This window comes from Amphibalanus amphitrite, unplaced genomic scaffold (genome assembly GCF_019059575.1).
Source record: "Amphibalanus amphitrite isolate SeventyFive unplaced genomic scaffold, NRLGWU_Aamphi_draft 000045F_arrow, whole genome shotgun sequence".
Lineage (NCBI taxonomy): Eukaryota > Metazoa > Arthropoda > Thecostraca > Balanomorpha > Balanidae > Amphibalanus > Amphibalanus amphitrite.
The window spans coordinates 389481-415986 of record NW_024881541.1 but is presented as its reverse complement, the minus strand read 5'-3'; the positions used below and the strand labels follow the sequence as shown (position 1 = coordinate 415986).

At 47.3% G+C, this 26506-nt stretch overlaps 1 protein-coding gene across 1 annotated transcript in view; it reads left to right on the top strand.

Annotated features, from left to right (window-relative positions):
* The window catches only part of LOC122377469, a 50671-nt gene extending 24440 nt beyond the window's left edge, over positions 1 to 26231 (top strand). The window contains exons 3-4 of the mRNA XM_043357524.1: positions 6695 to 6976; positions 25874 to 26231. Of these exons, the coding sequence (XP_043213459.1) occupies positions 6695 to 6976; positions 25874 to 26085 (494 nt within the window). The 3' untranslated portion in view covers positions 26086 to 26231. The remainder of the gene's footprint in view (positions 1 to 6694; positions 6977 to 25873) is intronic.
* The last annotated feature ends 275 nt before the right edge of the window (positions 26232 to 26506 follow it).

The following is a 26506-nucleotide window of genomic DNA, read 5'->3' as shown; positions in this document are numbered from 1 at the left end:
TAGCTAAATATCTTCAAAAATGGCCAAGTTATACGCATTATTGCAAAAAATTAACAATTATTAATTTTTCAAATCAATTTTCAGCACGAATTTGACATCGTACGCCAATATAAATAGCACCATCGTGTTCCTGAGCTCAAACTGCATCCAATAGACACCTTTTTTGTTGAAAAATTTTAACTTCAAAATTTGACCTTTTTTGACCTGAAAGTGACCTGACCTAAGCTAAATTTGACTCAAAATGACCTCGAATGACACAGACGACATCAAATTTGAAATTTTTGGCCTAAATGGACCATAAAACATGTGTCACGTGACCGACGCATGATATAATATTTTCGTGACCTGTGATGACCTGACCTTGACCTGAAAATCAAAGTACAAGTTTGGTACCCTCAGAGTATCTAGAGCATCTGTTCACGAGTGTGTGAACCAAAAATGAGCCTGATCTGACTTGTAAGACGGCGGCCAGAGCCCAAAACGTGAAGAAGACAAAATGCTAATAATTTTTACTTTGACCTGACCTGTGACGTCATCGGTGACCTCGAGGTCAATGAAATTAGGTTTCGCTCGACAGTTTTTCCGGGGCTATCAGACGCCGTTTGAATTTTGACGATCGGCTTAGTAGTTTCGGAGTTAGGAGGGGGGGCTATGAATAGCCCCCCCCCCCCCCAGTAGGGCGTATTATACGCAGACCCCAGTGGGGCGCGGGTTAACACCATAAAACACGCGATTAAAATACGCAGACACTTCATTCGTTAAGACGTCAGCGATTCGTCTTCGGGTTCTTGGTTCGTTGTTTCGATGAATAATCGTAGGTCGTAGGTTGGACGTTCAGTTAAAATGCGCAGACACTTCATTCGTTAAGACGTCAGCGATTCGTCTTCGGGTTCTTGGTTCGTTGTTTCGATGAATAATCGTAGGTCGTAGGTTGGACGTTCAGCTTGATTCGTTAACATTTTTTTTTGTTTTTATTATATATTATTTTAGAATAATAATCTTCTTTCTTCCATATTTGCCAAAAATTGACCTTGAATGACTACTTTAGAGAATATTTATACCTTTATCATCATGTATTCTTCTGAGTATTTTAGTGCTTCATGACCATTCATTGTTCGATGTTATAGTTGATGTTGAGCTGGGACATGGTATTGTTCTTGGTAAAGATTTTTCAGGACACCAGCTTTGTTTATTTTTATTGGTAGCTTTCGGAAGACATCCGTCTTTCTTCATCAGCCTGTCTAAAGCACTAAAATTATAGAATTTTAGTGGTTTTTGCTGGAGAGCTTCAGCAGCTCATCTGCAAGCAGTTAGGATTGAACAAAGCGCAATTATATAAGCTAACGAAGCCAGAGAGAGCAAGAGATAAACCTGATTGACAAGCTTGGGCTCGGCCAAAAAGGGCCATGCACCAGTTGTCAAACGGGTGGTTCCTTGTCATGGACAACAAACGTCACCGATCTAGCTAAAAACCAGCTAAACGATAGATCAGGATTATCTAAAGAACATCAGTCTACTTTGCACCATTAGCTTCGACAAAATTTTGGAATTTGGGGCCCTTCGCCTGAAAAATATGCGAAAACTACGGGAAAAGCAGCGAAAATCACTACAATTCATCCCAAAAACATAACATATACAACAAAAAAGCATAATGAAGCATACGTTGCGGTCTAACGAAGGTATTCTGTCATTTGAACCGCCCGAAAAAGGCGTGTGTGAACGTCAGATGGCTACAACGCCCCAACAGTTGAGACGGCCAGGCACCCGTCGAAAATCAAATTGTGAAACATTTTGAGCCACCGTGCACTCATTCGGCTTGATATGATGACCCAAAGACAACCGTTAGCACAGAGTACTACTGGGGTAATATTCTACCAGTACAAAAACTGGATGCCGTGACCCAATGGCCATGAACGGGTTTGTTTTGGAAACCAAATCTGTTGGAAGCCAAAGGTCGCGCCATGTTGAGACATGGAGCTTCCCCACTTCAGATGTAAAAAAACGCGTCAAAAGTGGTGCCGGCAAAAATTTTTGTTTTGGGGGATAATGCCTTATGGCCTGGGAACACTTTGATGTTAAGTTTATCTCATACGATCGTATTATCCTCCGGCAAGAGGTCAAAGAAAACAGGCCTACACCCAGTTTCGGGAGACCCGTAAAACAACTGCAAGACCAGCAATGGCTGGCATTTTCCATCATTGTCGGCCGATCTTGTAACAAGCGTATCTAATGCATGTGTTATTTCACAGCCACCCTTTAGTTGACTATATAGAACGATAAAAAGAAAAAAGCGCAATCATCTTTGCCTTATTTATACGCTAATTAACAATGTTCGGGTAATTATGGGACACCCTGTATAGTTGCGGAGCGAGCGAAACAAGCAAAGTCTTTCGTAGCCAATAACCCGCGCCGGGCCGGTGCTCTGAGATTCCGCGCCGGGCCGGGGGGGGGGGGGTGTGTCTGAACACACACCCCCCCCCCCCCTTCTAACTCGGCTCCTGGGCCACGTAGCGACACGCGGTAAGCGGCAATCGAAAGAACGTCCAAAATAATGATGAAAACACTTCGGTCATTTTTTGGGTCAGGTCAAAAGTCAGGTCACCAGAGGTCACCAAAGGTCAAATGTCCACTATTTCAACATTTTGGAAACTGCCAACGGCTATCTCGGGAACCAATAGAGCTACAGCACCGCAGAAAAACGCATTCGATAGCCCTTTTACAGACCTTTCTGAATAATGTTCTCAGATTGGATCTCAGGTCAACGGTTTAGCCTCCAGAGGGCAAAAACTCCAAAAATAGCCGTTTTTACGAAAAACGTTTTTTTTCGGCAATAACTTTTGACTCAAAAGAGCCACGACATTACTTTTGCCACCATCGTGTTCCTCTCGTCGAGACGCGTCGAATGAACTATAATTTGACCTTGAAAGGTCAACTTGAAAATTTGACCTCAGGTCAAGGTCAAGACCTGACCGGAAAAGGTCATGTTGCATATCAGTCGATCCGCAACGTCGAGCCGAACACATCTAAGGCGTTTTCAGCGCTTTAGCACGTCTCTATCAGAAGTTATTAGCGAAAAACTGTTAGATTCTGTTCGTGACCTGAGATGACCTCGGGGACACAACGAGGGGTCACAGTTGCCATTTTCCGGTTCAGTGTGTCCATTTTACCTACATCTCGATGTTTGAGAGTGTCTAGAATAGCGTTCGTGCAAAACAGACGCTTTTCAATTTTCTCCCGTTGACTTATAATGGAGAGGTCGCAAAATTGATCTGACCTTAGGTCACCGATATCAAAATTCCGAGATACACATTTTATAGATAATGTTGTTCTCATCAATCGCTGAAAGTTTCAAGGCAATCGATCCATCGGTGTAGCTATGACGAGCATTCATATTTTTTCTGAGGTGAGACTGAGGTCACTTGGCGTGACCTGGTGACCTGACCTAAGGTGACCTGGGTCTGAAATTTTCACAACATGTGCGGAAAAGGTGCACGAACAGGTGTGCCACAAACGGCAGCGCTCCGCGCCGCCGTTTTTGAGATATCTGCGAAAAACCGCAGGGGGGGTGTTCAAACACCCCCGGCCCGGCGCGGGTTAATGGAAACTTCTGAGTATGAGCGGCCAACGCCTTTGCGCACGTTTTACGAGGCTTATATCTCAGCAACCACTTGACTGATTAACATGCGGTAATTTTTGTAGGGTAGCTTCATTCCTTCTACTAAGTATTGGACTATTCCCGATGCATGTAGGTGACCCCTTATGCACGTGCCACGTGCAAGACGAAGAGGTGCCAGTTTTGTAAGAATTGGAATATTTCGGTAACTACTGAGCCGATTGCGCTGAAAGTTGGCATGTAGGCAGGCACCCACTAGGCAATGCATATCCATGTGCCACAGTTGAGGTGTTGCTGCACGTGCGCACGTGCAGGGGTCGATTCCAGATCTGGAGAACAGCTGAACCTAATGCGCTGAAATTATGTATAGGTATGGTTAGGGACCGGTTAGTAGGGTGTCGTGCAAGTCAGTTGGGACCCATTTTGCACGTGCGCACGTGCAGGGTGCCGCTTCCGGATCTCGAGAACGGCAAGGCCGATTGCGCTCAAATTTGGCACATCGCTAGGGATAGGACAGTATGTTGCAGTGCACAAGTTAGTTGGAGGTACTCCCTCGCAATTTCGCACGTGCAAGGCCCACCCTCTCGCTCGCTCCATTGGTCGCCACAAAAGGCGTTTTACTGGTAAAACCTTGGGTAAAACTACCTATGGCAGTAACTTCTCTTGCATCATCCTACCCTATGTAGGATGTAGGGTAGGGTACTCTATGTACCCTACCCTACATACCTACCTAGGTAAATTGGACAGCTCGCGTTTTTAAGAATTGTTTGGATTGGCTCTTTGGCGACGTATTATTTGTTTGCACAAACAAATAGTAAGTAAAGAAAACTAGTCAGTGGATATTGTTTTTATAAATATACTTTTGGTATTATGAAATCATTTTTCATTTATGTAAATAGCGGTGAAAGTCGCCTTAACTATTTGAACCAATAAGTTGCCTATCCGGGGCAACGAGTGAGTCTTCAATGTGGCTGTTTCGGTACGAAGATTTTTCGCCTTGGTACGGTGAAGCACCTCTGTGTATACCCATGGAGCTTGGCCAATTATATTATCATTCACCCATAAAGCATTGATTTATCATTGTCTAAATATATTGTCATGCCTAATTTGCCTAAAAATGCCTGTGGCTTATTATCTATTTTGCCTGTTTTAACAATTGAACTATTTTACCTAATGATTTCCTAGCTATTTTGGAGGCTCGAGTTTACCGTCAAACCGTCAAAAAATTCCTCCGCGAGTACTACTTTCCGGCTTTCGGTGCAAGAGGAAAATGGACGTTCGCAGTTAAACATTGGTAGTTTCCTATGCCGCTCGGAAGCATTCTTGGGAAAATTTTCACGGGAACGTCTTTTTTTTGGTAGGTAGTTTGGTGCAAGGGAATCTAGGTAAAATCGGAATTTAGGTACCTACCTAGTTTGGTGCAAGGGTAGGTGCAAGAGGCCTCAGGTTGACTTTTTGCCCTTTTTGCTTGCTAAATCGCGTGGTAAGTCAAAAAATGTACTTAGAACCATACCATTGGAAATAAAAAGAACTTTAGAGTAGGTAGCAAATTTTCCTGTGACTTTGGCACTCTTTCCAACGTCACTTACTCGTACCGCCTGTCGCAATGTGGCTCAGGCAGCAGGGTTAGATGGGGATGGCCGATGGGTGTTCAATGTTCATCCCCCAGGAAGGGCGTGAAAATCCAGGTGCCTCAGCGGGACGTAGGTTAAGGGTGGTGGGACACATTGATACTGGGAAACAAAGATGGTGGGACACCAGGGGTAGTGGGACTCGAGGGTGGTGGACTCTAGGGCGGTGGGAGCCGAGAGTGGTGAAACACAGCGGTGGCGGGACGCAGGGGAGGCGGGACGCAGGGGAGGCGGGACGCAGGGGTGGTGGGAAGCAGGGGTGGTGGGACGCAGAGAAGTTCACGGTTCACCAGATGGTGACAGCTCTCGCTAAGCCGGCGCCAAATAGCATGGTGGATCATGACCTTTCAAATGGCAGACTTTGTGGAATCGGGCCGTAGGTAACCTACTTACCGTTGCTATGCTTTATTGAGCTGTCAGCGCTGGCATGCCTTCTGAAACCCGTGAGTCAACTGTCAAACCCTACATCGAAACTGACTGGGTGCTGCTAGTGTTTAAGGATGTCTTTTTCCAGGTTCTACAAAACACTGAGCTGGTGCAAGGCCGCATGCTGAATTTTAACCCTCTCACTTAAAGCGGACGGGGAGTCGGATGGATCCCCTACGAATTTTCGTAACTTGTTCCCGAAAAAACGGCCGCTCGAAACAAAACTTAAAACTCCCTTTTTATTAGAGCTGCTTTCTGTAATAAATTTTGACTCAAAAGGGCACAACATTGCTTTTGACGGCTTCGCGTTTCTCTCGTCACAAGCGTCGAATAAACTATAATTTGACCTGAAAAGGTCATTTTGAAAATCTGACCTAAGGTCAAGTTCATGACCCAACCGGTAAAAGGTCATGTTGCATACAAGTCGATCCGTATTGCAAAGCGGAGCACGTCTAAGGTGTTTTCATCACTCTAATATGTCTAATACCAAAGTTGTTGTAAAAAAAAACTGCTAGAGACCTTCAATGACGTATACCCAAGCATGGCGCGGGAAAATGAACTCTTGTCTCCCACGAGTCTTGTGTGCTCCGTGATGGGTGGTCGGGTGTTGCACTGTCCACCCCTGCCACCTCTGGCGCCGCTCACAGCCCCCTCCCCTGCCACCTCTGGCGCCGCTTACAGCCCCCTCCCCTCCCCTGCCACCTCTGGCGCCGCTCACAGCCCCCCCCCTCCCCTGCCACCTCTAGCGCCGCTCACAGCCCCCCCCCCCCTGCCACCTCTAGCGCCGCTCACAGCCCCCCCCTCCCCTGCCACCTCTGGCGCCGCTCACAGCCCCCCTCCCTCCCCTTCCACCCCTGCCACCTCTGGCGCCGCTCACAGCCCCCCTCCCCTCCCCTGCCACCTCTGGCGCCGCTCACAGCCCCCCCCCCTCCCCTGCCACCTCTGGCGCCGCTCACAGCCCCCCTCCCCTGCCACCTCTGGCGCCGCTCACAGCCCCCCCCCCCTCCCCTGCCACCTCTGGCAGTGGTCGCGCCGATGTTGTCGCCCGTGGTCAACGCGCCGGTGAGGCCGACGGTGCCGGCGGCGGCGGTCAGCACGGCGACGCCGCCGGCGACGTCCGCCTGTCCGTCCGGCTACAGCCGGGTGGGAGCGGCGCGCCCGGGCCGCCGGCTGTGCCTGTCGGGCCTGTCGGCGCAGCCGCTCACCCAGCCGGCGGCCGCGCAGCGGTGCCGCGCCACCGGCGGCCGCCTCCTGCAGCTGGAGACCAACGTCAAGTTCCACCTGGTGAAGGGACTGCTGGCCGACGGTGAGTTAGTTCCACTTGCAGTGAACCCATTTCACAGTGATAACAACTTTGCAATAGCATTGGAGTTATTATCGGTTTTGTCGAAAAAAAGACTAGGTATTTTACAAGCAGGAGATGATGGCTGTAGGTGCATGGTTTCTGGGTGTCTCAGAGCTCACCGGACACCTACTTTCTGTTAACCCGCACCCCGTAGGGCTATCCGGGCGGACCCTACCACCCGTAGGGGGGGGGGGCGTTTCGGCCCCCCCTAAGATCTCGGAAATTTACCGGCCGATTTTCAAAATTCAAACGGCGTTCGATAGCCCCACCGGGGAACTAACTACCTTGTGAACAAGGCCGTATATAGCTTGTGACCAAATTTCATTGACCTAAGTCAAACCGATGACGTCACAGGTCAGGTCAAAGGTCGGATTTTCACCGTTCACAGGCATTTCAAGAAATGTGTTGTGAAATCGAGTAAATTGGTAAGTTATTGAAAGCCATCGATGGTTATTGTTCGTCAAACACATACTTTGCTATCTGACGTCACTGATACCAGGTCAGATCACAGAGGTCAGGTCACTGGGGGTCACAATATGAAAGTGTCGTGTGATACATGTTTTATGGTCCATTTTACTTGACAAATGCGATTATTTGGGTCAGGCAGCCTTTGGGGCCAATTAAGGTTACGTTCTGGTGAAGGTCAGGTCAAGGTCAGGTCAAATTAGGTCAAATTTCAAAGTTAATGTTTTTGCATAAAATGGGTATCGATTCGATGCAGCTCATCACGGGGAGTCTAATGGTGGTCTTTATTTTTTTTGCGCTACGGGGTCTAGAATTGCTAAAAATTGAGTTTGAAAATTTGACGTCATCAATTTTGAACAGTTTTTTTTCGCTATAACTTTGCCAAAACAGAGGTATCGATCTCAAATTTGGTATGTGGATAGAAGGCGGTAAGGACTGTCACACACATTCCGTTTTTTCGAAATTCAATTTTTTATACGGCTATAATGTTCAAAAAATCTATTTTTTTATTTTTTGGGGTCAAAATCCTAAAAATTCAAAATCCGAGATAGCAGTTTGGCAGCCTTGGTAATTCTGCATCTTTTATTTACGCAACATTTTTCTGTATCTCTAAAGATGTAGGCCTGACAGCTCTTCCCGCGAAACCTTTTTTTAGTCGAAAATGGCGGAAATGACGTCACTCCGACGTCATTAGCGGCCAACCTATCATAGCCTTTGGAAAAAATTCAGTCACAATGTGCAATAGCTATTCAAGGGAAGGTACTGAAAGTTTGGTGACGATCGGCGCAGCGGCTCTAGAGATTTATAGAAAAAAACTAAAAGGGGAAAAAAATGCACCCCCCGACCGCCTGGAACTGCAAGGCTAGGGTAGCCCGTTCCACGGCATGAGAGGGCCCATCTCTGGCCTGACAGGACCCATTTCGAGCTAAAGAGGGTCCATTTCAGGCCTTAGAGGTCCTGTTTGAGGCCTGAGGGCCCATTTCAAGCCTAAGAGGGGCCCATTCAGGCTTAACCCTCGCCGGCCGAGGGGGGGGGGGCGGGTGCCGCCCCCCCCATAGGGTTTTTTTCGCGATAGCTCCGAACACGCTGGCGATAGAGAGCTGAAACTTGGCATACCTGACCTTTGATTCAAGCCGGATCTTTTGACACCAACCGCATTTTCAGGTCAGGTCAGGTCACTGACCTATGACGTCATAAGTGAACCTCTGCACGGTCTTCAGATGTCGCAACTTCGCAACGCCCTCACTGCCAGAGGAGATGTCACAGGGAAATGAAACTTGCAGGATCTAGTATCCATTATGAGTCTCACAACTTGTATGTCTCGGATTTTTCCTCAAGGTCATATGAGGTCAGGTCATTTTCGTGACCTCACCATTATAAGTCAATGGGGAAAAATGAAAACTGCTATTCTGGCGCCGGGAACGATCTCCAACTATCTCAAGCACACAGAATAGTGATTTGATGCACTCCTTGCAAGGTTAGATGCGTCACTTTTGCAATGTTGACCTTGCGTGACGTCATTTATGACGTCATCAAGGTCATATTAGTTTTTCGTCCATAACTCTTGATCAAATTGAGCTAGCGAGTCGGGAAAGCCACCAATGGACTCAGGAAGACCTGCCGAATCGAATGATATGCGACATGACCTCTTTCGACCAACTTCGTGACCTCGGGGTGCTGACCTGACCTTGACCTGAGGTCAACACCCAAAGTTGACCTGACCCGGACAAAAAGTATATCATTCGACGCGCCTGAGCGAGGCGAACACGATACTGCCAAAATCGCGGCTCTGCGGCCGTTTTTTTGCGAAGTTATTCACCAAAAACTGAACCGTATCTTGGGACACTTGACCTGACCTCAGAGGTCACCGGTTGACCTAGGACCTTAAAATCGGGTACCAATCTCTGCGTCTCGTAACGGCGCACACGCTCGTTTTTTCCGTGACGCGCTAGCTCCACCAGGGGCGAAACGGCGAGGGGGGTCGTACCCCCCCCCCCTCGGCAGGCGCGTATGTAGAAAACCAATAGGTCCGGCGAGGGTTAATAGGGACCATTTCAGACCTGAGAGGACCCAGCTGCGGTATGAGAGGGCCCATTTTCGACATGAGGCCATTTTCGGGCTGAGAGGGCCCATTTCAGGTCTGAGAAGGCCCATTTTAGGTTCGTGAGGGCCCATTTCAGGCCTGAGAGGGCATATTTCAGGCCTGAGAGGGCACATTTCAGGCCTGAGAGGGCCCATTTCAGGCCTGAGAGGGCACATTTCAGGCCTGAGAGGGCTCAGTTCAGGCCTGAGAAGGCTCATCTTAGGCATGAGAGGAGTGAGGACCATCCTATGTGTGGGAGGGTCCGTGCCTGGTCTGGGTCTGAGAGGGCCTATCCCAGTCCTGATTGAGCTGATATCATGCCTGATATGCGTCACCACATGTCTATTGAGGGCCCAGTTCATGTCTAATGGGCCCATCTCAAGACTCAGAGCACCCATTTCATGCCTGAGGAAGCCCATCGCAGGCGCGTTGGAAATTCCGACCTCGACGAGCATCTGTGGTAGAAAACCACCACTTTCGTAGGGGAAACTACTGCAGTCTGCTACCATTTGCACTGCATGTGTCGCTATGGTTGCGACATCTATGCATACAAACCGCATATAAACTGCGATATTAGTGTGCGCCGATTCTAGTTAGCGATTAGCTAGGGCACCACGGCACCAGGGTGGATCCATCCAGACTTTCGGTTTGGGGGTGGGGGATTCATGTCATGGCCGGCCCGATCCCCGGATGTCAAAGTTGCTGAGCGGTGGGGGGGGGGGAGGAGGAAGGTCCAATATGATGCCACAAAAGACACGCCTCTTGCCTATAACTAGGTACCTATATACGTATGCATTGGTATTAGCATTTAGCAGTGTGCCTCCTGAGATGTTAGTGATTTTTATCAATTCATCGAGTTGACGATTTGAGGATCCCTTTCTCAAAGTGTCTATCATGCAAGAAAACAATCAATGAAATGCTTTCTTCAAAAAATAGACAGGTGGGACTCCTCAGAGACCATTGTAGCTGCAGTTTAATAACTCAGAAGTTGAGTCGCGCGTGGAGCCCTATATCCCTCGCCCTGGCAGGGCATTTTTCATAACACGGCCTGGCAGGGGGGGGGGGGTCGATGCGAACCCCCCCCCTCGTGATTGGCTCCTATGGCACCTAGAAACACCAAATTTGGTAGGTAGGTGGGCCCCCTGGAGTTCTCGCCCCTGTGCAAATTTGGTTGCTCTAGGTCAATATTTAGGGGGGGGGGGGTATAAATGTAAATACTTCGCTAAAAACAGGTCAAAAGTTTTTCCTTATAACTTTTGATCTGATTAAGATAGAGCAAAACGAAAAGCACCAGTGAGCTCAGCACGTCAAGGCGCGTCGAATGATATACTTTTTAGCTTACTTAAGTGTACTGAAAGTTTTTCTTAAATTTTAAGTAAACTTTAATTAATTAATTAAGCTCAAGTTAACCAAATTGCATCATATTGCATATCATTCGATTCAGCTGATCACCAGAAACACAATGATACCATTTTTGAAGCTCTAGCGTCATTATGTGCCAAGTTATTGGCAAAAACGTCATTTGACCTCACTTGACCTCATTTGACCTGACCCATGGATAAGTACACCAAAAAAAGAAGCACCAAGTGACCTGCTGCTAAGTACTGTGGTTTCAAAGCACAAAAGTGATAGAACGAAGCGGATATCTCCAGTATTTTCCGAATTTAGTATTTTCCCATAGGCTTAACATTACGACGTAATGACCTCTAACTGACCTCAGGTCAGTGACCTAAAAAAACCCGAACTATATGTTATGCAACTCGGTGAACTTAGAACATCCTGAAAGTTTTAAGGAAATCAGTCCAAAACTGTGAGTTGGACAGGTGCAAAAAGAAAATTGAAATTTGACCATGACTTTGTACCGGTTTTTCTGACCTGGTGACCTGACCCAAGGTCACTCGGACCTGAAATTTTCAGGTCATTTGTAAAAAGGTTTCCCCATAGGCTGTGCTAAATTTGGTGGCGCTGCGCGCCGCCGTTTTTACGCTATCTTCGAAAAACCTTAGGGGGGGGGGGTCGCATCGACCCCCTCCCCCCCTGCCAGGGCGAGGGATATGCTAGTCAACTGGAAAGACCCAAAGGAGCCCGCCTATAGAGCTCCCAGAGAATGGTTTAGGCCCTCAGGAGCCCGCCAGTGACCCCATGAGTGATAAGTGAAGAATACCAAGTGCCTGAAATTGCTTAACTTAAGAAATAATATATGTATTATGCATACCAATTCCTAACATTACTCACATCAATCGCTGTGCAGTGAGGGGACCGGCCGTGCGCGGCTAGGTGCGTACGACTTCGGACTCTAAATTCTGTCATATATCAAGAATTGCGCGATCGGAAGATGCAGGGCAGGGGCCAGCCAACGCAACAAGCTCTGCTTAGCTGGGGCGCTGTCCTTAAGAATCCTACCTTTCAAAAGGCCCACAGCAGTGGACTAAATTTATAAGAAAACTTAGGTATAACATATTTTCAGCACATGCTGTTAAAATTTCAGACCCAAGTTCTTAAAGTTAACCCGCGCCCCGTAGGGCTACCGGCGGACCCTACCACCCGTAGGGGGGGGGGGGGCCGTTTCGGCCCCCCCTAAGATCTCGGAAAGTTACCGGCCGATTTTCAAAATTCAAACGGCATTCGATAGCCCCACCCGGGAACTACCTTGTGACCAAATTTCATTGACCTAGGTCAAACCGATGACGTCACAGGTCAGGTCAAAGGTCAGATTTTCACCGTTCACAGGCATTTCAAGAAATGTGTTGTGAAATCGAGTAAATTGGTAATGTATTGAAAACCATCGATATTACATTGTTCGTCAAACACATACTTTGCTATCTGAGGTCACTGATACCAGATCAGGTCACAGCGAGGTCAGGTCACCGGGGGTCACAATATGAAAGTGTCGTGTGATACATGTTTTATGGTCCATTTTACATGACTAATGCGATTATGTGGGTTAGGCAGCCTTTGGGGCCAGCCTAGGTCACGTTTTGGTGAAGGTCAGGTCAAGGTCAGGTCAAATTAGGTCAAATTTCAAAGTTGATATTTTTGCATAAAATGGGTATTGATTCGATGCAGCTCGTCACGGGGAGTCTAATGGTGGTCTTTGTTTTGCTCTAAGAGGTCTAGAATTTCCAAAAATTGAGTTTGAAAATTTGACGTCATCATTTTTGAACAGTTCTTTCGCTATAACTTGGCCATAAAACGAGGTATCGATCTGAAATTTGGTATGTAGATAGAAGACGGTAGGTACTATCACATATATTCCGGTTTTTCGAAACTCAAAAAACTTTTTGGATTTTTTGGCTAATATATCCCAAAAAAAATGCTTTTTTGATTTTGGGGAGTCAAAACTCAAAAATTTAAAAATCTGAGACGGCAGTTTTGTAGCCCTGTTAATTTTACACCTTTTATGTCTTGATCATTTTTCTGTATCTTCAAAGCTGTTGGCCTGACAGGTCTTCTCGCGAAGGTCTTTTTTCGGTCGAAAATGACAGAACATGACGTCATTCTGACGTCATTTGTGGCCAACCTATCATAGCCTCTGGAAAATTTTGGGTCACAATGTGTAAAATTGATGCCCGGAGGGGTCCTGAAAATTTGGTGGCGATATCTCCAGCCGTTTAGGAGATATCGACCGAAAAGGACAGGGGGGGCCGTTTCGGCCCCCCCTACGGGGCGCGGGTTAAAAAATAGCGACGCGGAACGCTGCCGTTACTACTTACATCACGTTACGACCTTCCATACCAGTTGCATAGTTAGGTATACGTACCCAAGATTCTTACAGATAAGGTTGGGACGCTAGTCACGTGATCCTTTTTCTGCTTTTCCCAACCCTACTCACGATTTTCATAAGCCTTGATTTATTCCTTGCACAGAGGCGTTTGTAGTTATTTTATATACAAAAACTAATTCAATGATATTTGAAATTAAGAAACACATTTTTACTCGCCATCTCAAACAAAAGCGAATTTATTCGCATTTCATTTATTTAATCAGCTGGCAACCATCACCCATCGTCCTCGATGTAGTCGAACTTGGCGCACTCAGATAGTGTTCGAAATTTGTGACGCTTACTTGTTGCTATGGCGACCGGGCAGTATCTACGATTTTCATTTGTCAACAAGTGCTTGCGGAGCTGCCGCTCACACTTTTGAACACAGTCTTTATGCGTCAGTTTGTTTGATGCGTCATATATGAAACATGTTTCGTGAGGCTCCAAAACCATTCAATTCATCTCCTTCAAAAGAAGTGTTTTGTAACATTTTCGATATGTATTTTGGACTTAATTGCTAGCTCCATTCATCCTATCTCGCGTGAGGATAGTCATCACTCGGGGACCATTCGTTGAAAGCAAGGAACAACGACGAGGAGAAGGTCTTGTACAGTGGCGCGGGAACCGGGGGGGCTAGGGGGGGCTGAGCCCCTCCAACTTTTCGGCTGGGGGGCTCGTAATGTATTTGAGCCCCCCCCCCCCCAGCTGGAGGAATCGAAATCGGAAATCTACCAGCACAATTTCATAGATTCATACATAGGCGCGGGAACCGGGGGAGAGGGCAGTGGGGGAAGCTTGCCCTCACAGCTCTGGGGCCGTGGGGGCGGTGCCTCATAACTTTTCATGAGGCCAGGAACCGTTGGGGCAGCTTGTCCTCCCCAAATTAGGGGTTGTGAGTCACAAAGAAAGAAAGCATGTAAGTGAAAAATCTACCTATTTTACTGACTCGGCAACTCATTTGGCAGCTTGAAACCTTTATTCCAGGTTGCCAAAACGGTAGTTTCTTCACTCAGCTGAGACGGAATACCTCACTTTTTTGCAAATATTTTCTTCTTTTTTTTTGTTGAAAAGGCCAAGGTCTGAAAAATAAGTGGCCTAAAACCGATGAGAAAACTAAATTTGGGGGTACCCTAGGTTGATCTCTATGATGGTTCAGCCCCCCCAGTCTGGAAGAAGTTCCCGCGCCACTGGTCTTGTAAAAAGTCGCAGCGATTGCATTGAGTATTAAATGACGAAAATATTTTCACCCAGTGGCGCAGCCAGGGGGGGGGGGGGTGAAAGGGGTGAGATCTCACCCCCGTCTTTTATCCTAGGGGCCCACCGTCGATTCGAACTGTAACGTTATGCAGCCTGACAATTTTTTATCATAATGTCAAGGTCCGTCATAGGACTGAAAAACAGTTTTCAGGCCTGATAGCCCCCCCCCCCTTTAGGATTTATAGTCCCATTCACAGACGAGGGCATGTTTGAGGCCTGACAGGGCCCATTTCAGGCCTGAGAGGGGCCCATTTCAGGCCTGAGGGGGCCCATTTCAAGCTTGAGAGGGCCCATTTCATGCCCCAGAGGGCCTGTTTGGGGCTAGAGAGGGCCCGTTTGAGGCCAGAGAGGGCCCGTTTGAGGCCAGAGAGGGCCCGTTTGAGGCCAGAGAGGGCCCGTTTGAGGGCTGAGAGGGGCCCATTCCAGGCACCATTTCAGACCTGAGAGGGCCCAGTTACGGTATGAGGGAGCCCCTTTTCGACATTTCCTGGCTGAGGGGGCCCATTTCAGGTCTGAGAGGGTCCATTTTGTCAGGTCTGAGAGGGCTAATGTCAGGCCTGAGAGGGCCCATTTCAGGCCCTAGAGGACCTATTTGAGGCCTGAGAGGGGCCCATTTCAGGTCTGAGAGGGCTAATGTCAGGCCTGATAGGGCCCATTTCAGGCCCTAGAGGGCCCATTTCAGGCCCTAGAGGACCTATTTGAGGCCTGAGAGGGGCCCATTTTAGGCCTGAGAGGGCCCATTTGATGCTGTGAAGGCCCATTTCAGGCCTGAAGGGTCCATTTCAGGCCCTAGAGGGCATGTTTGAGGCCTGATAGGGCCCATTTCAGGCCTGAGAGGGCCCATTTCAGGCCTGAGGGGGCCCATTTCAAGCTTGAGAGGGCCCATTTCATGCCTAGAGGGCCTGTTTGAGGCTAGAAAGGGCCCGTTTGAGGCCAGAGACGGCCCTCTTTGACGGTTTGAGGGCTGAGAGGGACCCATTTCAGGCATAAGAGGCACCATTTCAGACCTGAGAGGGCCCAGTTACGGTATGAGGGGGCCCTTTTTCGACATGATAGGGACCATTTCCGGGCTGAGGGGGCCCATTTCAGGTCTGAGAGGGCTAATGTCAGGCCTGAGAGGGCCCATTTCAGGCCCTAGAGGACCTAGTTGAGGCCTGAGAGGGGCCCATTTCAGGTCTGAGAGGGCTAATGTCAGGCCTGAGAGGGCCCATTTCAGGCCCTAGAGGACCTATTTGAGGCCTGAGAGGGTCTACTTCAGGCCTGAGAAGGCCCATTTCAGGTCTGAGAGGGCCCAGTTCAGGCCTGAGAAGACATCCCAGGAATGAAAGGATCATCCTATGTGTGGGAGGGTCCGTACTCCGTGCCTGGTCTGGGTCTGAGAGGGCCTAAACCAATCCTGATTGAGCCGATATCATGTTTGATATAGGTCAACTCACCACATGTATATATTGATGGCCCAGTTCATGTCTAATGGGCCCATCTCAAGACTCAGAGATTGTATGCTTCAGGAAGCCTATCCCAAGCGTGAGGGGGCCCATAGAGGTTTTTGAGGCTCATGGAGATTGGAGGTTCCGCAGTACGATATGTCAGCCTCTGAGAAAGCCATGCAGGGCCCTGCCAAGCCGACATATGAAAATCTTCTCCTCAGGCCTGTGCCTGCCTCACCGCCCGGCCCCACCCCGACGTCTAGGGGTTTGACGCCTAGGTATTTATCAGGACCCCACACCGGTCCATGATGGCTCCAAACTGACACCTGAGGCTCCTGCACCGGCTTTTGAGGGGCCCACCGACCTCTGATAGCCACCACGCAGGCCTCAAAAGACCATGTCGATTGTCGATATCTAAACCCTGAAGTCTTTGAAAGCCTGTGCTCTATGCAGATTCTTGAGGGCTTTACGTGGGCTTGTAAATATCCCAAACTGGCTCTAGCCTAGCTCGACCGCGCCCCGCAGAGCAGGGCCCCAGGCTTTCCAGTTTTACGCCCCTGAGGGGTGTTTGAATATTCCCACAATATTCCCTTCTAACCTGACTCCAGGGTTACGTAGCGACAAGTGCGGCGGTAGGCGGCTTTCTAAAGAGCGTCGAAAATCATGGAGAAATTACTTCAGTCATATTGCAGTTCAGACCAAAGCACACGTCATCATGCTCATCGAAGGAAAAGTTTCGCCTATTTCGACACTCGAGGACATAAAAAGCTACAGCGCGCTGAAAGTGGGTTCGATAGCTCTCTAACTCGTGCAATCAGCCATGGGGGGGGGGGGGGGGGCGTATCGGCCAAACCCGATCATAATTTAAGACGGCTAGAAAGACGAGAAAAGCAACGGATAGCTATAGGATGCTTCAGAATCGTAGAGGTCATTTTTCGATTAAGTCATCGCTGAGGTCATTGAAGATGAAAATATGATAAAATTATGAGAAACAGAAAGACAAGATTGCGACGAAAAATCTTCTTGTTTTTATATTTTTCACAAATAACCGTATAACTCTTGAACCAAAGAGCTAGAGCTTTGCGGAACAACTCATTCGATAGGCCTTTCAAAACGCTTTCGCTTTTAAGATTTGACCTCAATGCCTCATGTCAATGTTTTGGCAACAGAGCAGAGGATAAAACCGGCAAAACCATCTAAATAGTTGCATTTTACCAAAACAGTTTTGCTAAGAATTTTTGCAAGGACTTTGGTGAGAAAAACTATGAGACATTTACTTTGTCATCATTCTCTTGTTAACATGCATCGAATGAGCTACCTATAATTTCACATAAAAAGTTCAACTTCAAAATGTGACCGCAGATCAAGGTCATGCCCTTACTTGAGAAGTTCATGATGGTCATCAACCGATCCGTATGGATGATTAACACCTTCAAGACAATGTCATGATAACTCTACCTCGTCTCCTATATCAAAAGTAATAGTCGAAAAACTGATGTTGAGCTTTTTTAAAAGCCTTTTGACCTAGCCCGACCCTTTGAGTGGCCGCTGGCCATCAATTGCACGCTGTCCTTCAAATATGGGCAGAATGGTCATGTTTCTGTAAATATGCTGTTGTTTTTTACGTGCCTCTTCAGATCAAGAGATATTTGTCCTTTTCCCCGATTTGGCTGGTAATGATGACAATGATCTGACCTTTCGTTGTTGGTAAGGGGCCCCCATTTGGTTGAGGGGGGCCCACTTTGCTGGGGGGCCCATCGCGAACGTCTCTCACCCCCGTCGCCAGAGTTCTGGCTGCGCCACTGTTTTTACCCCCCACCGCCTCAGGCGATCACATGCCGTCACCCACCTGTATGTACCTACTACCTATAGGTATTACGTTTATCCTTTGTATGTGCTGTGCAATGTGCATAGATGTCGCAACTGTAGCGACACATGCAGTGCAAATGGTAGCAGACAGCAGTAGTTTCCCTACCAAAGTAGTGGTTTTCTACTACAGACGCTCGTCGAGGTCGAAATTTCCAAATACGCATCGCAGGCGTGAGGGGCCCAAACATTTGGCTAGTAATGATGAGGACGAAAATCTGACCTAACCACAGATCAGAGTGTTAACAAATTTTAACACGCGCACCGACGGGGGGGGGGGGCGGATATCCGCCCCCCCTGAGGGCGCCGCGAAATTTGGTACGACTATTCTCTCATCAATTTTACACATGGTGTCCGAGTTTGAACCTCCTAACTTTAAAGGTCAGGTCACCAGGTCACTTTGAATGACCCAGCCTCAAGTTACTTTTTTGCAACTTTGACAACGTGCCAGAGCTACAGTAGATGTCGGAGGTCTTTGAAAGTCGCAGGATGTTATAAGGTCAATAGTAGCTACAATTTGCTTATCTCGGAATTTTGATATCGATGACCTAAGGTCAGGTCCATTTTTCGACCTCCCCATTATAAGTCAATGGGGGAAAAATCAACTCCCTGTTTTTACCACTAAAACGGGTTGGAATGGCCCCATAGGCCATACATGACCTCATATACGATCAACCTTCACTACCTTGAGGTCTGTTTTGCTGTTGGGCAGCTGTAAGGTCATGTGACGTCATCAAAGGTCACCAGCGGTTTTTGACAATAACTCCGTACAGGAACAAGATACAGCCGCGCGGATGGTCTCATTGTGTTCAGCTCATCAAGGCGCATCGAATGATGTACATGATGACCTCGAGGTCACGTGACCTGAGGTCAACCTTTGACCTTGACCTTTCGAGGTCAACATATATATCATTCGATGCGGATTGACGAGAGGATCACGATGCTGCCCTTAGTTTGTTCCTATATTGACTAGTTCGAAAGTTATTCGAGAAAAACTCTCTCCATACCTAGCGCCGCCATTTTGACTTTTTTGACCCCTGTGACGTCATCTTTGACCTGACCTGAAAATGACCTTTGTAAAAATTGTAGACCTTGTCCGTGCGTATCCCATGCCGTTTACCGCTTGTCGCTATCTTGCTTCGTTCTCGAGATCTCAGGGGGGGGCGGTCATCCGCCCCCCCCCCGTCGGTACGAAGTTGGCGCAGACCCCCGTCGGTGCGCGGGTTAAAGTGAGAAATTCATATTCAATGATTAGTTATTCACTAAAGCTTTGTGAGTTTTCGATAATGGCTACGTTTCCATGGCACAAGCTAAGCCGATTTTGAAAAATGGATTTGCTCCATCATAGCATTCAGGCATAATTTGAAAATGTAAATATAGGATTAGGTGCTAGCTAAAACCATATACATATACGCTCATTTTTTGCATAAGGTAAATGGTTTCCGAGAAAAACGCACGTAAAATTTCGCTAAATTGATTTAGACGTGTCATGGAAACGTAGTGAATATTCGGCAAAACAGCAGCTGTTTTGTTGTTGGTAAGCGCCCCAATTTGGTTGAGGGGGCCAACTTTGCTAGGGGGCCCATTGCGAACGTCTCTCACCCCCTCGACAGATTTCTGGCTGCGCCACTGCCCTATTCAATTTAGACAACCGATTTTGAGAATGTGGAGAGTGGATCTCCGATAACCTTTTCTGAGTGCGTGCACATTCTCAGTCGAGGATGGTTTTTCTTCTCGCTTGACTCCTTTGTTTCGTCTCGCGCGATACCGTATTTTCGCCTCACCAGATACTACTGGTACAGCTCCTCAGATACCGATATCCCTTCTCACCCGATGTCTGCAGCCAGTCTCAGCTGATTCAGAAAAATCATTTTAACCCTCGCCGGCGGCATTTTAACCTGACCTTTGATTCAAGCCGGATCTTTTGACACCAACCACATTTTCAGGTCAGGTCAGGTCACTGACCTATGACGTCATAAGTGAACCTCTGCACGGTCTTCAGATGTCGCAACTTCGCAACGCCCTCACTGCCAGAGGAGCTTTCACAGGGAAATGAAACTTGCAGGATCTAGTATCCATTACAAGTCTCACAACTTGTATATCTCGGATTTTTCCTAAAGTTCATATGAGGTCAGGTTATTTTCGCGACCTCACCATTATAAGTCAATGGGGAAAAATGAAAACTGCTATTTGAGCTATTCTGGCGCCGGGAACGATCTCCAACTATCTCAAGCACACAGAATCGTGATATAATGCACTCCTTGCAAGTTAAGATGCGTCACTTTTGCAATTTTGACCTTGCGTAACGTCATTTATGACGTCATCAAGGTCATATTAGGTTTTTCGTCAATAACTCTTGATCAAATTGAGCTAGCGAGTCGGGAAAGCCGCCACTGGACTCAGGAAGACCTGCCGAATCGAACGATTTGCGACATGACCTCTTTCGACCAACTTCGTGACCTGGGGGTTATTATTTGCTTATCGGATTATTTGCGTTTCGGATTGCTTGCTTATCGGATTATTACATTATTTGCTTATCGGAATTTCCGGTGCCGTCATGACCTGACCTGACAGGTGTTGCCATCTTATCACGTGACCAAACCGAGTCGAGGTCAGCGCAGGTCAACTTATTAACCTTCGCCCCAGTGGGGGGGGGGGCATGTTACCACCCTGTCGCGTTTTTTGCGTGTGAATAAAAAACCGCGGCGCGTACCGCCGCGCCGCTTGGACTAGCTTTCTGCGCATCAATTTTGGACAATGTGTGAAATTTGTTACCCCAGGTCATGTCAGGTCAGGTCACCAGGTCAAGTTAACTGACCAAGCCTAAAAAAGTTTGCAATCATGTCCAGCCTGCAGTGTTTGTCAGAAAGGTTTTTAACTTGGTGGAGTGCATGATGTTATGGGCGCCTATAATTTGTATATCTCGGATTTTTTTATATCCGTGACCTAAGGTCAGGCCAGTGGCGTGACCTTACCATTATAAGTCATAGGAGAAAAATGAAAATGCCTCTAAATCCGTGTGTACGCATAGGAACAGTCCAAATATTTCAGAATCACAATGATTTGGACCACCCGTGACGACCAAGGTGTCTTTTTGCTGATAGCCTCTAGAAAGGTCATCCGAGGTCATTTGGGGCTACAAACATATTTTTGCCAATAACTCTCGATTGGAAAGAGATAGAGCACTGGGGATGGTCTCATTGTGTTTGTCTTGCCGAGACGCATCGACTGATATGCAACATGACCTTTTTCCGGTCAGGTCATGACCTTGACCTGAGGTCAAATTTTCAACTTGACCTTTCAAGGTCAAATTATAGTTCATTCGGCGCGTCTCGGAGAGAGGAACACGATTCTGGAAATAGAAATGTCGTGTTTTTTTTTAGTGAAAAGTTATTGTCGAAAAACTCTTTTCGTAAAAACAGCCATTTTTGGAGTTTTTGCCCTCTGGAGGCTAAACCGTTGACCTGAGGTCAATTTTGATGATAACCTTATCGAAAGAAGAGTTCAAAAGCCTTAGATTGCTTTCCATGCGTTTTTCTACGTATCATAGTTCCTGAGATAAGTGCATGTTTTCTGAAAAATATAATGACATTTGGCAAATTTTGACCTTTGATGACCTCCAGTGACCCCAATATTGCTCTAAGATAAAAAATGACCGAAATACAGGGATGTTCACAAAAAAACTGACACATTTTATTTCCGAATAACGAGAGAACACTTGCCCTCAGCACGGTGATCATGGTATGGGCAAATAGAGTGGACTTCTAAGTTTTATTGAAGTTATATTTTTGGAACTTATCATTGTCGTTTCTAAGAAGTTACAGCGCATTTTGCAGATGACGAGTGTTTGGAACAGTGCACGACTCAGCCCGAAACAGGAAATTATTCCCCGTTTACAGGCACGCGCCGGGAGAATTGCGACACCTCCCACCGTACTCGTCAGGAGTTTTGAAGTCCTTTGGGCCGCTGATACAGACCATGTCACTCACGTGACCTCACAGGAAAAGACCACGGTGTTGAGGTAGAGAGAAATGGCCGGCTATGGGTAAGAGGTGATGCGCTAGATAATGCCCGCTCCCCCTGTTCTCGTATGAGACCGATGATCGCGGTTACTGAACGTGGGGTGGCCAGGACGTGTGCCAGAACCACCGAATGGTGTAGGTGTCGGCGCATTTCCGCTTCAGCAGCTAACGGGAGCCGTTAAAAGATGGCGCGGTAACACTCTGCAGCCCTGTCAGCCTGTGACTATGATTTATGACAACAGCACTTCCATACCCACCAATCTTGGCGTTCCTTAGAAATTTGCCCACAGTATGCCTTAATAGTATAAAAATAATCCATCGAAAAATTAATCTGCCAAATTTTAGACGAATTCGTGAACTGGCTCAGTCTTGGTGGCAGACCGTCGCCGCGAAAGCTTCATTGTTTTTCCGCTAAATTTCGTCGTCGTCAAATTTCCCTATTTTAACGTTTTCTTATTTGTTTGAAAACTCCTGGTATGCTACCTAAAGGAGTTATGCACATACAAAACTTTTTCATTAGGCTTTCGAATGGCATACAAATCAAGTCTCTATGAGCTCTCACTTGTTCACAAAGTCGTTTAAAAATGTGTCAGTTTTTCGTGAACATCCCTGTACTTTCAAAGTTCAAACGTACGCATCAGTGTTCGCCACGGGCCGGGCCAGCCCAACGGGCCATGGGCCGGGCTGGGCTACGGGCTGGGCCGGGCCCCCAAATATCATTAATTAACGGGCTATGGACGGGCCGGGCCAAGAGCTTTGTGGACTATGGGTTTTGCGACTAATGTCAATTTAAGAAAATTTGGAAACTGATGCAAACAAAACCCACTGGGAAAATACTAAAACTAAACCAAATTTAAGCAATGTGAAAGAAAACCTACTTCATATTGAATTTTGGGAATCTTGAGAATTATCCAATATCACATCATGTCACACATAGGAGGGTTTTCATAAAAATTCCGAAACCAAAAAGATCAGAGAATCTCTAGCATCATTAGTTTGTTAATAAAAGTTAAAATGTAGTTATCAGAATAACTTACTTAGCACTACAACTCCAAAAACTAAGAAGCCACTCAACAATGATGGGCTACAGGGCTACATTAAGTTTAACACTTATATATGGCGATAGTGAGACAATTCCAACACAGGCTTTTTTCCTTCACCGACGGCTTTTTAACGAACAGAACCTTAAAAGGATACTCACGAAACACACTGTAAGTAACGTTAAATTCTACAGAGTATTTCGCGATGAAAGCTTCCTTAAATGTCCATAAATTTGTCAAAATAAATCACAACAACAACAACCCGGCCCCTTCTCAACAAAATTTGCGATCATTATGTGGCGGCATCTATAGGTGGTAATATACACCAAGATTACTTTACTACTCGTATACACAACAGTATATCAAATAAATACGTTTTTTAAGTTAGTATCAAGCTGAAAAACAAAATGAAACAAATAGAAAATAAAACCAAGATCACGAAGTCTGAAAACTCGAACGAAAAACAAAATAAGAACTTGATTATATATGTTTTATTATACAATTGGTCAAAATTGCTACCTGCCGCAGCTGCGACAATCAAGAAGTGTTCGCTCATTTTCAATTGATGATGATGATGCGTAAAAGTCGCAAAAGTACCAAATGACATTTCAAACTTACCATGTTTTCTGCTTACGCTGCTGGCGATATCCATATCTTGAAAAGAGCCTAACATAAAATAGCAAGGAAAGCAGCAGATAGTTGTCCACAGAGATTCGGTTGACACGTGGGCATGAATTGAAAATAGATTAAATCAGTTTTGCTGATAAATGGATGGATTTTCTCTTTTGTGGAAGACAGTGCTAAAGCTAGTGTCACCTATTCTGTATGCTTTCTCAGGCTTTTGATATTGCAGCATCAATGGAGTGAATTTAACAGCAAGGTCAATCCCAGACATGAGACAGATTCATCAATTCCAATAAGTCAAACTTTTTTTCTGCTGGTAAGTGCTGGGAAGTATAGAGTAAGTTGCAAATACTTCCTTCAAGTATGCATTAGAGTCACCAATTATGCATGATAATGTTCACACACATCAGCTTGCAAGATAACTTTACTCATAGAATGTGGTTAACCCGCGCCGGGCCGGTGCTCTGAGATTCCGCGCCGGGCCGGGGGGGGGGGTGTCTGAACACCCCCCCGTCTAACTCGGCTCCTGGGCCACGTAGCGACACGCGGTAAGCGGCAATCGAAAGAACGTCTAAAATAAGGACGAAAACACTTCGGTCATTTTTTTGGTCAGGTCAAAGGTCAGGTCACCAGAGGTCACCAAAGGTAAAATGTTGACTATTTCAACATTTTGGAAACTGCCAACGGCTATCTCGGGAACCGATAGAGCTACAGCGCCGCGGAAAAGCGCATTCGATAGCCCTTTTACAGACCTTTCTGAGTAATGTTCTCAGATTTGACCTCAGGTCAACGGTTTAGCCTCCAGAGGGCAAAAACTCCAAAAATAGCCGTTTTTACGAAAAGTGGTTTTTTGGCAATAACTTTTGACTCAAAAGAGCCATGACATTACTTTTGCCAGCATCGTGTTCCTCTCGTCGAGACGCGTCGAATGAACCATAATTTGACCTTGAAAGGTCAGCTTGAAAATTTGACCTCAGGTCAAGGTCATGACCTGACCGGAAAAGGTCGTGTTGCATATCAGTCGATCCGCAACGTCGAGCCGAACACATCTAAGGCGTTTTCAGCGCTCTAGCACGCCTCTATCAGAAGTTATTAGCGAAAAACTGATAGATTCTGTTCGTGACCTGAGATGACCTCGGGGACATAACGAGGGGTCACAGTTGCCATTTTCCGGTTCAGTGTGTCAATTGTACCTATATCTCGATGTTTGAGAGAGTCTAGAATAGCGTTCGTGCAAAACAGACGCTTTTCAATTTTCTCCCATTGACTTATAATGGAGAGGCCGCAAAATTGACCTGACCTTAGGTCACCGATATCAAAATTCCGAGATATACATTTTGTAGATATAGTTGCTCTTATCAATTGCTGAAAGTTGCAAGGCAATCGATCAATCGGTGTAGCTATGACGAGCATTCCTATTTTTCTGAGGTGAGGTCACTTGGCGTGACCTGGTGACCTGACCTAAGGCGACCTGGGTCTGAAATTTTCACAACATGTGCGGAAAAGATGCACAAACAGGTGTGCCAAAAACGGCGGCGCTCCGCGCCGCCGTTTTTGAGATATCTGCGAAAAACCGCAGGGGGGGGTGTTCAAACACCCCCCCGGCCCGGCGCGGGTTAATATAATCATGTTAACTTTTTATAGGTGTGTAATCATGACCTAATTGACTGAGGTGCTTGCTGTTACTGTTAAAATTTGTGCCATAGGTACTTGAAATGATTATATTCATTGAAAAGAAGGGAGTCATGATTGTCATGTTAATATTCATGCAATTTGAATTGTTCTCAAAATAGTGTAATCAATCATGCTTATTATAGCAATAGACTAAGACAATAACTAGATTGCTATTTTTGACGGGCCGGGCCGGGCTGGGCTTGGACATTTTGCCAAGAGCGGGCTACGGGCTGGGCCGGGCTCTGAACCCATGGGCCCGGGCCGGGCTGGGCTGGGGATTTTGGGGCCCGTGGCGAACACTGGTACGCATTAAGAGCTATCGACAGCTTTTTACTGCGTCTTTCTAGCCCTCTTAGTTTTTGAGTTAGAGGTGGGTGGTAACATATACCCCCCCCCCCCCCACTAGGGCGAATTGGCTGGGACCGCCACTGGGGCGCGGGTTAACGACGAATTGATCCCAGCAGTGCCTGAACCTGAGTCTTGCGTAACCACTAATGGATCCCAGCAGTGCCTGAACCTCAGTGTTGTGTCACTGCTAATGGATCCCAGCCGTGGCTGGATCTCAGTGAGCGGCGCGCCTGAGCAGTCCGTTTTGCGCCGCTGCCATTGACCTCTATAACACCGCCGCTGCCCTCAGACCGTCCGCTCTGGGTGGGCGCCGGCTACCGAAAAACCGCCAACGACTTCTACTGGAGCTCTGGCGGTCAGCGTGTGCAGGTGAAGGTTCAAGGATCAGCCGCCAGAGGCGCTACCTGCGTGGTGCTCATCATGTTCCGCACCGCCGGCCACCTGGCGGCTCAGAACTGCCGGCTGCCCAGGTACTTTGTCTGCGAAAAGCTGCTGACCTAATGCGAACAGGCATATATGGCGGAGCCCGTAACGGGGGAGTGACTGAGGGAGCTTGCTTTGTTCTATAGCCAATGATGCGTTAACTATTTGGGTCTGTGGTGCTGGCAGTGCTGCCGCGGTAAGCGGCACAAAGGTAGGTAGTACACTCGGGGGGGGGGGGGGGGGGCAGATTGATGTTCTACAACTCTTTATCCACCGGGTTCCTATGGCTCAGCATTGGCAGCAGCCGCCTGGTACCGGTAGACTGTGCCGCTTCACTTACTTGTCAAGCGGCACAGCCTACCCACACCGTATGACACCGGTCTGGGTCGGTGGCTGGAAGGCGATGTGGGCCGCCTGTGACGTCAGCGCAGCGGTGAGGGCCGAGCCCGGAGGCATGGCTCGGATCGGCGCGGCGCGGCGGCTGGCGAGGGCTGGGGAG